The sequence below is a fragment of the Arachis hypogaea genome, chromosome 6 (assembly GCF_003086295.3).
Source record: "Arachis hypogaea cultivar Tifrunner chromosome 6, arahy.Tifrunner.gnm2.J5K5, whole genome shotgun sequence".
Classification (NCBI taxonomy): Eukaryota; Viridiplantae; Streptophyta; class Magnoliopsida; order Fabales; family Fabaceae; genus Arachis; species Arachis hypogaea.
In genome coordinates, this window is record NC_092041.1 from 112,250,360 (window position 1) to 112,266,328 (window position 15,969).

Sequence of the window (15,969 nt, forward strand, 5' to 3'; positions counted from 1 at the left end):
ACCGCTTTTTTGAAACTCGAACCAAGAACTTTGTGCAAAAACTTTATCATTTTTGCCACTAAACCAGACATTCTTCTACAACCATACACACTAGTTCATATGTGTAAAATTAATTATATATATATATATTAAAGTAATAAACTAATGAAATTAATATATAATTTATTTAAATTTAAATAATATGAAATATTAAACATTAATTTTTATTTTTCAATAAATATTGTATTATAATTTTATATATTTATTTAATTATTACCAAATTAAACGATTCGACTACTGATCCATCAGTTGAATCACTACCCAATGACCTAATAATTTTACCGGGTTGATTACCGGTTCGATTTTGATAACTATGCTTCTAATCAATAATTTTATTAGTCATCACTCACCACCATTATTGATTTAATGATCAAACAATCATAGCATTAATGATATGATATTCTTCAATCCCGTAATATCGATATAAAGTATTTTTTATTTCTCAATAAAAAAGAATTCATTAAGTTCCATCTCATATCTTATGTTTTTATATTTTTATTCTAATATTTTATATTCATAATATTATTATATCTCTTAAATATTTATTGACTTGAACATTAGATTATCTTTTGTAAAAAAAAATTATTATAAAAAAACTAATTTTTAAATAAATTTTTTAATGATCTTTTTTTAATTATATTTTTTCATTACATAAAAGTAATTTAAGCATAATATGTAGTTATTGAATTGGTTTTATTCATACATAAAAAAATAATCTTATAATTTTTTTTGTAATTTTATTTTTAATATGATAATTACAAAAAAAATAACAATATTAACAATATATTATAAAATTATAAAATATCAATAATTTATAATATGTTTAGCTAAAAAATTATCACATATCTTATTAATTAAAATTAGTTCTTTCAAAAATTTTAAAAATTTAAAAATAAATTATAAACTATTAATTATTTAAAAAGCACAATACCCATATAAAATACAAGAAAGAAATATCAAAATAAAAGAATAATTGAAATAAATTATGATGAGAAAGTAAGGTAATTTTTTTTTTTTAAGAATATAAATTAAAAAAAATGAGTATTTTTTATAAAAAACATTTAAAATATACTATGTAATTATCAAAACATAATTATGTAAATTATTATTAATATTTTATATAATAATAATATCAAAATATTAAATGTGTTAATATTGAAAGAACAAATAAATTTTAAAAAAATAAATATAAATATGGATATATAAAAATTAATTTAAAAAATATAAAGATTTGAGTATATAATATTAAATTTTTTAAATAAATAAAAAATATTAGTAGGCTATATAATAATAATTGACAAATTAAATCAACTCATTACAAAATTAAAAAAATAATACATATAAAATTACTAAATTATATAATATTTATTATTTCGTTAAGCATATATCTCATATATAAATATAATTTCTTAAAATTTTTAAAAAGTGGAGATCACTATTCTCCTCTCTACATCCGTCCTTATTTGCCGGGACATACTCACATACCACATTTTTTCGGTTTTATTCTAAATACAATTTTTTTAATTCTATTATAGAACTGCAAGTATTTATCTATCCATCTTATATAAAAACAACAAGATTAAATATCTATTTGTGCACATATCTGTTTCCTCCATTTTTCTTTTAGTTTATTCTCGCAAAATGAATTGATTCTTTCTTTTATTTTGTTTTTGTTTTCTTGTGATGGTTTTGATCAAAGTATCTTACATTGATGTGAAATTAATTAATCTCATAATTAAATTGATCTATTGTGATAGATATTTTTGTACTTAAATGTTCTAATGTTTAGTTACTTTGTGCATACTGCAATTAGTTTGGTGCTGCTGAGACCTGAGAATATGATTCTTCATTTTACTTATATGGTTTTTTGATGGAAAGTTAGGGTTTCCCTCATTTTAGATACAGATAAAAGTAGATATATAATTCTACGTGCCATACTAAATATTTAAATATAAATGTATAGTATCATCTATATAAATGGAAAAACTTACAAAAGTATTGGTGTAATGGTAGAAATACCTTACAATTGTAAGACAAAATTGATTGGTTAAAGGTGTTATTATTTCATGTATTAAAATCTATAAAATAAAATATTAGATCTAATTGATAGAAGATAATTTATTTTCTATTTTTTGGAGAATAAATTAGTGAAAAATGTTATATGCATGATTTTTTTGTGTACATTTTTTTACAAGCTTTTTATTTTTGATATTAAAAATAATTGATAATAAGATATATAAAAAAAAGTGTGCAAAAAAGGTGTATATAAAAAATTAAAAAGTGATGCAAACATCATTTTTTTCTAAGAAAAAATATATATTTAAATATATCTCATAATAAAAGAATAAAATATGATCATAAGACGAAATCAATCTAATATCAAACTGGATTAATAAAAAATTTTAAAAAATGTTATGAACTAATACTTTTATAATGGAAAAAAGTTGAGAAATTGGCTAAGAATGACCCAAGTAGTAGGGGTGGCAATGGGTAGGGTAGGGTAGGGTTTGGATCCAACCCTAATCCTACTCACGGGTTGAGAATTTTCTAACTCTAACCCTACCCACTCTTAATCCGCGGGTACCCGACCCTACCCGCGGGTTATAAAAAATATACGATTTTATTATACAACTTGATGATAATTTAAAATATAACTGATTTTTATGTAAAAAAAATTGAATTATCAATTAATGATTTTTTTTAGTGGCTAAGCATATTTTACATTTAGTGAGAGAAGTATTTAATTCAACATCCATTTAAAACATATTTTTATATAAGTATATAACATATACATTATATAGAGTGCGGGTTGGTCGAGTAGGGTTGAGTCTCAACCCGCACCCAACCCGATCCGCACGAAAATCCTATCCACACCCAACCCTACCCGCTACGGATCGGGTTGACAACTCTACCCGATCGGGTGGGGTCGGATTGGGTACCCGCGGATAGAGTATATATTGTCACCCCTACCAAGTAGTGTAAGGCAAGTATATATAAAAGAAGGATGTTAGCCACTTAATATTTTTCTAAAATTAATATGAAATATGTCTAAATATTGTATTATATTATATTGATATATGATGTTCTAAATATATTCTAACAATAAATATCCAACACCAATAATTTTAACAAAAAAATTAATTACCCTTAAAAAATACATTATTTCTTTCTAAAATCTTTTCATTGTCCAAACACACTCTTTAAGCTAAGGTTATCTTACGCTTTTCCACCAACAACTTCAAAGAATATATTCATGCGTGCCATATATAAGATTCGTTTTAACCAATAATCTTAACTGAGACGCAAGATTAATTAATATATATAATTTTGGAATTTCCACGAAGAATACAAGTTAGTTGAGAAGTGTTTGATTCCATTTTATTATATCTTGAATGAATACCCCCATAGTGTAATGTTACTCCCGTGGCCGTGAGTACTATGATGGACCCCACAAGATCTATGTCTACTAATTGAGCAGAGGATTTAATTTTAATATATAGCATATGACATTATCAAATTAATTAACCAAAGATGAGCTTTGTTGTTAAGTTAATTTATTAAAGAGAATATAAGTAGATAGACTGAAATGTGTGGTAAATGAACCCAGTTATATATACTATTACTAGACTAAAAGTTATTATTAGTTTGCACTTTCAATTTTAAGTAAAAACTCAAACTAATCCTTAAACTTTTTTTGAGTGACTACTTTAGTCTTTTATTTTTGTTTATTAATTGTTAATTTCTAAACTTTGATGGTTTGAAGTAGGGATGAAAATGTATCTTTTTTACAAATTTAAGAAACAATTAATACTATTTTTTATTACTTAAAAAATAATTTAAACACACAACTAATAATAATTGCATCTTTTATACAAATATAAAGAATATTTAATATATAAATATTATGATTAATAAAAAAAATAAATTAATATTAGTGTATATATATGCTATTGTATGCTATATAAATTATTATACAGATCTAGAGAAAAGAGAGGTTCAGAGAACGACGGACATAGTTTCAGTTGACACACAAATTATCATGAACTAAGAATATTCTCATGAATACGACATATTACATAAATATAAATTGTGTAAGATAGAGATCATGTGAACTGAGTAAATTAATGGCTGATATATAAATGATAGAGTAAGTTTTGCATGAGCATAATTGGACAAACCTAAGAGTGTGATTTTATTTTATTTTTTTTGAAGTAATATGTGATGAGATCCACAAAAGATGAGTATATAATATTTATTAAATAAATTTGCTGGATCGAGTCTGATTTTTTTTTTATTGTTATTTATATCCTTAAATTTGATGCGTTAAGTTTGTATATGTGTAAAAAATGTTTCTATGATATATTATCACTTTAATTTAAATTTTGCCAAATTAACTTTATGAAGGCCAAATATATACACATCCTTGTATATATATATGTAGACACCTATGAAGCACGGACATTTTACTGAGTTGTCGTGTCCACATGTTGGATACATTTGGGACATGACACTCACCGATACTCGACCGACACGCGTGTCAGCTGTGTTCAACCGTGTCTTAATAAAAAGTAAAAAATTATTCTTTGGACACGTTTAGACACACCTAAATACCATTACGTGTCAGCGTGTCCAGTCTTATTCTTAACATATATTCTTGAAATAAATTTAGATATAGTATATATTATTATTTATTAAAATAAAAAATATTTTAAATACTTGATATAATTAAAATAAGATATTAAAAGTAATTACAAAAATTAATTTATATTTTATATATATGCGTGTCCCCACATCTTATAAGATTTTAAAATTCGCGTGTCGGTGTGTCCCGTATCGTGTCTCGTGTCCGTGTCAATGTCCGTGCATCATAGGTAGACACCTTTGTGCACTAATAAACATAACCTTTTCCTATTGAAACATGACTACTAATCTACTATGTCAAATTTAAATTAAAAATAGCGCTTAATTAGAATGACAAACTAGATATCTACGTATCTAGTAACCGGGAAATAAAAATAAAAATGATGACAACGATTTGTTACTTTTTTATTTCAATTTAAATTTTCATATACTATATATAATTATAAATACACACACGAGGCAGTGGTCAACTTTATCTGTCCGTTTCTAAAATCTAAAGCCAAATAAAGATTTACTTCTAGTTCTTATACAGTCTCTCACTTATTACTTGTCATGAAACATTGAAACATTTCCTTCGTTGTCTGGGTAACTGTTTGTGCCTGTTTTTTTTTTAAAAAAAAAAAAAAAAACCACAGCCACTGGACAGTTAAACGTATAGGTAATTAATGTTGTTAAACTGGTTTAATTTTTGCTTAATTTGATGTTCCGATCCATTGATATATTGACTTGATTTGTTTCATTTAAGAAATCCAACAATAGGCTAATTTTTTTTATATTGATTAAATATATGTGTAATATATTATTATTGGAAGATTAGGTGTTTTTTTTATATGGTGTTTTATTCAAATTGGACGGTCCGATTTGTTTGAAGAGAAAAATAAACTACAAATCGAAGGGTCCGATTTGTTTGGAAAAAAAATAAACTACAAATCGAAAGGTCCGATTTATTTGGAAAAAAAATAAACTACAAATCGGAGGGTCCGTTTTGTATTTTTTATTTTTTTTATTTTTTAAAATAAAAATCGGACGGTCCGATTTTAACATTAAAAATTTTTTTATTTTCGAAATTACAAATCAGACCGTCCGATTTGTGATTATTTGTTTAAAAAAAAAAATAAAACAAACAAATCGATGCATCCAATTTATACATCTCATACCAATGTGAAACACACCTCTGCTCACAGCTTCTTGTTATACACTTCTCTCTCTCATATAAAAAATAATAAGCGCCAACAATACCTGGGCAGTGGCAAGTGTGGATTGGACAGTACCTGGAATTTTTATTTTCTTGATACGATTCTTTTACCACTTCCAAAAATAAAACTTTTTTTAACGGTGTTTTTTTTAAACAATTCAATTAGGTATCTTTTAAAAATGATACAATATTCATATTTTTATTACAATAATTTAAAAAAAATTAAAATAAAGAGGTCTGCTACACATACAAGTCTTTTTGACTTATAAATTGGCACAAGTCCAACAAAACACACGTCCCACATTCAAAAGTAAATAAATGCACGTTATTCAACCAGTTCCTGTTTCCAAAGCGTGCTACTCACCATGCATTATGAACGACTCTTCTTCTTCTTTCTCCATGAAAACAAGTTTCTTGCCAAATTTGAAGATAATGGAACTTCAGAAATATACCCAAACGATTACAGAAATGCACCCAAACGATTACAGAAATACACCCAAACGATTATATAAATACACCCAAAGATTACAGAAATACACCCAAAGGATTATAAAACTACACCCAAAGGATTTAAGAAATACATCCAAAATTCGTTGAAGTACACCTTATGCATAATTCAGAACTCTTTCTCTTTCTCCTCCTCATCTTCTGCTACTTCTTTTTCTTCAAAAACGATTTCAGAGCTTGATATCAAAAAACAATGGAAATCGAGAATAACGAAGAAAGAAAACAGAGAGAAAAGCACGTAAATAAAGAAGGAGAAAGAGAAGGCAAGAAACGAAAGAAAAGAAGAAAAAGAAGAGGAAGAGGAAGAAGAACGTGTAGCAAGAAGAAGAAGAAGGTGCAGGGAAAACGTACAGTAACGGTTCGAAGCGCGTTAATATAAATGACTTATAAAGACTTGTATAAAAAAACGCTTGTATGTGGAGAATTATTATAAAATAAACACATCTAAAAATTATGAATAGATTTATTATTTTTTTAAATTAAATACACATTTAAAATACAATCTAAATAAAACTAAAATTTAAAATTTAAATTTTAAATTTCTGTTTCAGATTTAATATATTTAATTATTATTATATTATAATTTAAATACATATCTAAAAATAAAATTATTTAAAATTCAAAATTTTAATTTTAAAATTATAAAATAAACTTTAAACCATCTAATTATTAACTAAACCTGTACAAAACACTCAAAGAAGTCATCCTCGGGGCACATGAAAAACCTCAGAAGCGCACATCGAGAAGTCATCCTCCGCCGTCGTTCATCCGCGCCACCTTCTTCTTCCGCGCTCATTCTCGACGCTGCCTTCCTCCTTCTCAGTGCTCATTCACAATGCCACATTCCCCTTCGTTAACACTCATCTTCGTCGCCGCCTTCCTCCTCCTCGTTCACCGTTCATTTTTTTATTGTTAACTTTATAATTTTAGATGTGTTACAACTGTTTTTTAATGTTTAAATTTAAATTTTAGATTTATGATTTTGGATGTGTTTCAAAAATATTTTCTGTATAATTTTAGATTTATAACTTCATAATTTTAGATGTGTTACAATTATTTTTTAATATTTAAATTTAAATTTTAGATTTATGATTTTGGATGTGTTTTAAAAATATTTTTTGTATAACTTAAAATTTTAGATGTGTTACAATTAAAAAAAAGCTACAATTAAAAATATTTTAGTTTGTGTATATAATTATATTCGACCATTCATCAATATAAAGTCGTAAGACAGATCCTGCATTTTATCATCAAAGATACAGTAAGTAAGGGATTAATTTTTTTCTAAATGTACTGATTTTGAATTTTTTTTTTCTGCAGATACAAATTGGAATATTGTAGCAAAATAGAAGAAAGAAGAAAAATGTGTTAAAGAAAGAACAAACGTAAAAGAAGAAAATAATAACTAACTATGAAGTGGGTAGGAAGTTAAAGAAATTTTAATTTTTAAAATTTAAATTAATTTTAATTATAAATGTGTATCCTACAAAATAGGAATATGTTTTAATTAAAAGATAATTAAATAATATTAAAGATTGACCAAAGGCTGAATTTTGTTGTACAAGTAGCATTTTCTTTTTCTAAAATGTGGATTATTGGGGTGTTATTCTCAAATGTGAAACCGTTTAATTAGAGAAGTAGAAATCAGACCGTCCGATTTATTAGAGGTACATAAATTGGATCGTCCAATTTCTAGAGGTACACAAATGGGATCGTCCAATTTGTGAGAGGTACACAAATCGGACCATCCAATTTATGTTAAAAAAATTAAAAATCCTCCGATTTGTGTACTTTTCACAATTTTAAAAAATACCAAAAATTATAATATTAAGATATATCACTACTTTTGCTTCCATAAAAAAAAATAGCCCCAAAAATATCCATATATACAACTCTTTTATTCATTAAAATTAATAATAGATAAAATTAACTTAAAGAACTCTACTAATTAATCTAGAATCATGACTGGTCCTAAACTAAAGATCAATGAACATTTAGGGTTACACTAAGTAATACTTTTGTTTTTAATATTATCAAAATTGTAAATTTAGGTATAGAAAATAAAACTAATTTTAAGGGCAATTCACTTAATTAAATCGTTTCAACCTCAATATTACGTAAATACATTGTTTCCAAATCCAATATGTAATTGCATTGTTTCACGTATCTATATAAATCGCTACTGGCAGTAGCGGTTTACAAGTGTATAGAAACCGCTACAACCAGCCGCGGTTTACATGTAATAGGGCTAAGTCATAAACCGCTGCTGCCAGCAGCGGTTTATGTGTGTGCGTGTGTGCTAGTAAACCGCTAGAGCCTATAGCGATTTACGTTGAGGATGATGAATGGGGCTGCCTATATAAACCATGGAGGGGCCAAATGTGGAGAGGTAGAGTGTTATTCACAAATGGAGAGGGATGATAGTTTTGTGGCTCTGGTTCACTGCTCTGGAAAAATTCAAAAGAGCAAAAGGCATGGTGTGAAATTCACAGATAGAGAACCGCTTAATATTTTTATCAGATCGTCGATTATATTGGCAGAGATTAAGCTAAGCATATTACGGAAGTTCGGTACCTGTAGGACGAAGTGGGTAAAAAAATTATTTTACAAGATTCAAATAGCCGTTGTTTCAACTGGTGTGAGATATGAGACCTTCATGATAGGGTCGGATGAAGACCTGCAGGTCTTGTTTCACTGCAGGCGTAGTTTTCCGGAGGTGAGGGTACCTGAGCTGCTTGCGAAGTTGGAAGATGGTGTGGATAGCTCTGGGGCATCGGCACCGAATCCTCAGTCGACCACAGTCGGTGGTGCCTCGACATCGATGCCTGTGATAGCAGCGGCAGTTCCGATTCCTGAGCCCGAACATGCTGGGGCTGTTCATGCATATGTGGCTCCTGTTGTGCCTGATTTTGAATTTGATGCCGGTCCAGATCGAGTTGAGAATGCACTGTGTGACAATGATTCGGATGAGGAGCCGGTCAATATTGGTGGGGACAGTGATGATGATATTCCAAGAGGTACACATACAACCCATTGAGGTTCCGATTCTAGAATACAAGAGTACCCTCCCCACTTCTCTTCTTTGAACTTGGAAGCCATCGGCCAACACCAGAATGTAGATGCAACATTCGATGGGCAGGGGATGCATGATGGGACACCTATGACTGAATTTCAGATTGGCCAATCGTTCCAGAGTAAGGAGGAAGTTGTGCTGAGCGTAAAAGATTACAGTATTCGGCGTGGAGTTGAGTACAAGGTTATGGAGTCAGACAATCTGAAATACCAAGGGAGATGCAAGGAGTTTGATAACGGGTGCACGTGGTTGATTCGGATAGTCGTGCGGAAAAGGAAGAGCACATGGGAAGTTAGGAGGTACAACGGACCACACACGTGTATGGCCACATCCACATCCATATCGAGCGATCACAAGTAGCTGATGCGTCGGTGTCGATTAAGGTATTGCAAGAGGCAACGGAGGCGACATATGGATTCAGGCCTAGTTATTGGAAGGTGTGGTTGGCGAAACAGAAGGCAGTATCGCAAATATATGGCGATTGGGAGGAGTCGTATGCGGATCTGCCTCGATGGATCCTTGGGGTCACATGCACCATGGAAGGTTCCGTTGCTCTGCTGAAGACCTCCCCGGTTAGAGTGGGTGACCAAGTTGATGAAGATAGAGTCTAATTTTATCGCATGTTTTGGACATTTCCTCCATGTATTGAGGCATTCCGCCACTGTAAGCCGCTCGTAAGCATCGACGGAACACACCTCTATGGCAAGTATGGCGGGACATTGTTGTTGGCGATCGCTCATGATGGTAACTCGAATATTTTGCCTGTTGTATTTGCACTCATGGAGGGGAAAAATGCAGAGTCTTGGTCATACTTTCTATCTAATCTTAGAAGACATGTTACTCCACAGCAAGGTATTCTCATGATCTCTGATAGACATAACGGCATCAAGGCTGCACTAGAGTCCCCCTAATAGTAATGGGGAAACCACCTATCTCCACCCCTCCCGTCCTTAGCATGCAGCCAGTCTACGTTCAAAGCATCCTCGGGGATATGCTGCACTCCACCCAGCTGTGGAACAACCCTGTCAACCTGATGCCACTCGATGACCGTAAAGTATATCAAAGTAGTGACCGCTCGCCATATGCGACTATGCTCCTCTGTAAGTATCTCGGATGGACCACGGCAAGTACATCAAGCGCGGAGTAGGGCTCCCATGCAATCTGAAAATTCAGAACTCATCAGACATTACCACAACAAGTATATATCTAGTCACAACAAGAGAGCAAACTAGAAACGAAACCCTAACTAGTATAATACTTACATCACGAGCGGTTAAGCGATCCAATGCAAGCCGATAGCTTATGACCCTCTGGTCCTTGCTATCGTTCAGAGGTAAGTATGCAGACCACCTAATTGTAAATCATATGAGACACAAACATAAAAAACCGTCCTCGGAATTTTTAAGCATTAAAAAAACATAACTCATACCTGGATGCCAGCGGGAAAGAGAAAACCTCAAACCCGGACGGCCTCAAAGTCGGAAACCGCCAGAATATCCAACTCTGCAGCAACTGGAGGAGACCCACAAGGTTAGTCACATTTCTGTTCGCTACCCGACACATGCATCAGTACAACCAAGCCAAAGCGGCCGACCCCCAGCTATACCTCCCCATGTCATCAAGATTTGCCACAAATGGCAACCACCGTATATGTACCCGGTTCGCACTCTTGTCCCCAAATAACTGAGTCGATAACAGCATCATGATGTAGGCACGTGCGTAGATGCGGACAGTCTCCTCGGTCGCATCTGGTGGTAGCACCCTAAACCTCTCGTGGAACCATGTAAAGTGTACTGTCATCTGCTTGACCTTATTCGATGGAGGCCACTCACTGAATAGGTCCTCAAACCACTCCCAAGCTGGTTGGCCACCCTCCATGTATTTCTCAAACTCACCAAGGCAACCACTCACAGCCTCCCCATCCACAGGCAGTCCTAGCTGAAATGCCACGTCTTGCAATGTCACTGTGCACTCTCCGAAAGGCATATGGAACGTGTGCGTCTCAGGACGCCACCTCTCAACGAACGCGCTAACCAATGGCTCATCCAGCCAGAACCATTGGCTGTTTAGCCTGGTCAAATGGTACAATCCAACCCTCTCTAAATACGGGATGATCCTTTCATGCATGGGCATATTCTGTTGCCGTCTCACACTGTATATACACCTAGCGGGCTGCACAAAACATGAAAGAAATACAAGGTCCAATTAAATTCTCCTATCCATAAAAAAATTCCCCTATCTAACAATAACAAATATCTTAAACCATCAACAAATGATGAACCGGTAAACAAATTAATCTATGAACCCTATATAACTAAGCCATCGAAAAACATGTAAGCTTCAAATTATAGAAACTAATTACGATAGTAAAAATAACAACACACATACTTGAATAAATAACAGCTAGAATTATAAAAATATTATAAAGCTTTAAAATAAAAAACTTCATATCATACAAATACACTAACCGAACTAAAATAAACCACTAACGTCAACTGTCCCTTTCCCTAAACTAAACTAACAACATGTAGAATAACATTCATTGAAGGGATTTGAAATTCAGCTAACTAGTCATATTTATAACTTAACAAGAAAAATTCAAAACACTAACCCAAATTGATTAAACTAACATCCTAGCATGCGAAGCCTAATTTCAAACTAGAGGGAATAATCTATAAATTCTAGTTCGTCTACCTTACATACAATTTTTCTAACTAACAAATACTAAGCCTTAAAAAAATAATTATTAACTAACCTCGTCACCAATAGAACCGGCAATATGCGCAACACCGTTCAGTCGGTACAAGGTCCTGTCTGCCATGATAACTCGCCAGAAGTCGTTGCTGAGATACCTCGGACCCGCTCTCAACTTGCTCTGACCTCTCTCTAGAATTTTCTCTCTCTAAAAAACGTCACAACCCCTCCAAATGAATAATCCGCGGCTACCACCACGGTTTATATAGGTAGCCAATTACACATAAACCGCTATAGGCTCTAGCGGTTTACGCACGCACACCAACACACGTAAACCAACCGCTGCTGGTAGCAGTGGTTTATGACCAATGCATATTCCACGTAAACCGCGGCTGGTACCCGCGGTTTATGACTTAGCCCTATTGCACGTAAATCGCGGCTGATTGTAGCGATTTCTGTACACTTGTAAACCGCTAATGTCAGTAGCGGTTTCTATAGATACGTGAAACAATGTATTTGCGTATTGGATTTGGAAACAATGTATTTGCGTAATATTGAGAGTGAAATAATTTAATTGATAAAATTACCCTAATTTTAATATATAAGAAAATAGTATTTTTTAAGTTAAAAAAATCATAATTATTAAAATAAATAATAAAAGTATACTTAAAAAAATATAAAAAATAAAAAATCAAATTTTATTCTCTCAAATAAAAATTTAAAATTTAAAAAATTTAAATTCATTTAACTTATATTATATATTTTAATAATAAAAATAAAAAATATCTTTAATTTGTTGAGAGTTGAAACTATATTACGACCCTTAAAACATACATACATGCACAAAAGGAGTCAAAGTGTATTAATGTTTTAACAAGTCTCTCTCTCTCTCCTGGTTTCCCTGGCACTATTAAAAAAAGCAAATACCACATTCCTTCCTTCTTTTCTCTTCAATTTCCATGCCAAAATAACCATAATAAAACATTTTAAAAAATAAAAACCCTTATATTCAACAAAATCTCCAATTTTTTTTTTTTCAAATAACAAAAACCAGAGATAATGTCCTTCCTTTCATGCTTCCACCTCTCAAAAACTTCCGACGACTGTCCGCCGCATCCACCGCTGCGGCAGCAACTCTTCTTGACAACGCAAACCAGCTACACATACCAAACCGCCGCCGGCACCGTCACCGTGACATGGTCTCAGTCCATCTTCGGCCGGTCCCTCCAGCTCCATCTCCACAACCACCACCCTTTCAACCCTCCCACCTTCAACCTCCGCATCAACGCTTTCCCTTTCTCCTTCCGCAACAAGAAGCGCGGGCACAAATCTCTCTCTCACAACATAAGAATCTTCTGGAACCTCTCCAAAGCCAGGTTCGGTAACCGTCCGGAGCCTGAGTCTAATTACCTCCTTGCCCTCACGCTAGACGACTCCATCGCACTCCTCGTCGGAGATGTACCGCTCAAAGATGCATGCGCCACGTGCAAGGCACGTGATCCCGAGAACCGCCAGGTACTCGTCACCAGGAAAGAGTACGTCGACGTCGACGCCAACGGTGTCTCCAACAGAGTCTACTCCACGTCGGCAACGATCGCCGGAAGAACGAGAGAGTTGGAGGTTGAATATCACGGCGGCGGCGGCGACGATAGCGAAAACTCGAGGCTTCTGTTTAGTTTCGACGGTGAGGAGCTACGATGGACAAATCCAAATCCAAATCCTACTTTTCAAATTTATTTACCACTAATTTTGTATGTATTTTAATACTGTATTCGTAATTGTACAGGAGAGAAGGTTTTGGAAGTGAAGAGGTTGAGGTGGAAGTTTAGGGGGAACGAGAGAGTGGAAATTGGTGAAGGTGGTCACGTGCAAATCACGTGGGACGTTCATAACTGGCTATTCAAAAAGGAGGAATACCAACACTACTACAACAACTATAACAACTCCTACAATAATAAGAATAAGAATTATTATTATAACAATCTGGGTAAAAGTGATGATGGTCACGCCGTGTTTATGTTCAAGTTTGAGGAGGACGAGGATTTCGGGGAGACTTATTGGAACGATTCGGAATGCGGGAAAACTGGCAAGAGTTTATTATTGTCATCGTCGTCGTTTTCGTTGTCGTCTTCGCTGGGATCATTCGGCGGAAGCTCCTCCGTCATGGAGTGGTCCAATCTAGAAGAGAGCGAGTTGATTGGTCCCGTTGGATTAACTCTTCTTGTTCATGCTTGGAGAATTGGAATTTGATCGCCGTTACTTTCTGTATGTTTCAATCACCTCCTTCTTTCTTCTTGCATTTCATTGAGCAAATTACTTATTGGATTTTCTTTAATTCTATTACTGTTTACTAACACAAGTTTAGAGATGGTTAGGATATAGATTTTTACGTTGACCCATTCGTTCTACAGAGATCATGTATTATTTTATATTGATCTTATGTACTTTAATTTTCTTTTTTTAGATCAGCATATGTAAATTGTAATTTTTCTTTTGCACAAATTAGTGAAATTTTACATGAAATGAATTGCTGAGGGAAATTATGCGTGTTGTTAGGCAGTGTGCGTTTTAAGTGTTCGATGAAATGAGTGAATGAGAGCTTGATAGAATTTTTCATTTGGTAGCTAATTAAGCTTCGTTTGCAACTTCGCATGAGGATAAATGGTTACTAATTACAATAAGGTTGGTTGAATAGTCCAATTAATATTCAATTGTTAAGTCCAATTCATTCAAATTGTTAACATTAGTTAACATCATAAGATATTGATGCTGTCATTTTCAACAAAAATAGAAAAAAAAAAGAAAATAGAAAATAAAAAACGTATTTACTAATTTTTAAATGGCGATTTTGATGATCAACACATACTTAGTCAATTAGTAAGTAAGTTCGTCTTTAGAATTGTAAAAAATCGAAGAAAAAAAAACTCATCTTGAAAGAGACAATATGTGAATTTGTCACATCCTTGATGAAGAAAAAAAAGTTCTAGTGACATGTGGAAGGTTGAGAAAACACAAATTAAGACCTTGCTTGATATCTTGATGACTAATGCAAAAAGTTCATTGGTTTTAGTAGTGATACATGATATATCAAATTTGAGTTCTGAAAATAGAAAATTTTAGGAGATATAATTGCAATTTTTTAAACCGAATTAATTAAATTGTCATAATAAGATGTGAATTTTTTTTTTTCTTTTGACAATCTTGATTAGGTTGGAAGGATGAGGGAACACAATTAAAGTGTGTGCTTGATTGGCTACAGAGAAAATTTGATGTGGCCAAAGGGGCAACATGCAATTCGTAGTTGCTTTGCCTAACGGGTCGGTTGTTTGTAGGTTGTACTATACCAGTGGGCTTAATTTGGTCCACATAATTTTTTTTTTTAAGATAATGTTTCCATGGTCAATGTTGTGAACAACGTAGAAGAAAAGAAATAAATACCTTAGCTTCCAGAGATATTTATTTGGGCTGACTGAAGCATTTAATTTTTAGTCAATGAAATGAAGTAATGAACATAATCTATATATTTCTTGTCATTTTGCTACATCGTCAGAAATCACAATAATGGTGCATTTTTTATTTTATAACCTTTTTTCCTCTGTTTCTTTTTTTTTTTTAATGTTGAAAGCTGATTTTAATTAGAATTTATTTTTTTAACTTTTTAACAAAATAGAAAATTGATTTATTTAATATTTTGATTATTTTGTAAGATTATGCTAATTTGTAATAAATGTGATTTGTTTAGTAGAATTAATTAACTACTAATTTCCTTAAAACAAGTATGTATTTTGTACTGAAATTTTATAAAAAAACTTTTAAAAAT

The 15,969-nt window shown here is 32.2% G+C and overlaps 1 protein-coding gene across 1 annotated transcript; it reads left to right on the plus strand.

Moving 5' to 3' along the window:
* Positions 1-12,942: 12,942 nt before the first annotated feature.
* Positions 12,943-14,689, plus strand: LOC112755762 (uncharacterized). The gene is made up of 2 exons (XM_025804058.2): positions 12,943-13,833; positions 13,936-14,689. Exons 1-2 carry the CDS (start codon positions 13,209-13,211, stop codon positions 14,397-14,399), a joined length of 1,089 nt encoding a protein of 362 aa, XP_025659843.1. The 5' UTR covers positions 12,943-13,208; the 3' UTR covers positions 14,400-14,689.
* The last annotated feature ends 1,280 nt before the right edge of the window (positions 14,690-15,969 follow it).

Coding starts and splice junctions, on each gene's coding strand:
- LOC112755762 (XM_025804058.2), top strand. CDS start 13,209: ATGTCCTTCCTTTCATGCTTCCACCTCTCAAAAACTTCCGACGACTGT. Junction 13,834..13,935: donor GCTTCTGTTTAGTTTCGACG/GTGAGGAGCTAC, acceptor GTAATTGTACAG/GAGAGAAGGTTTTGGAAGTG.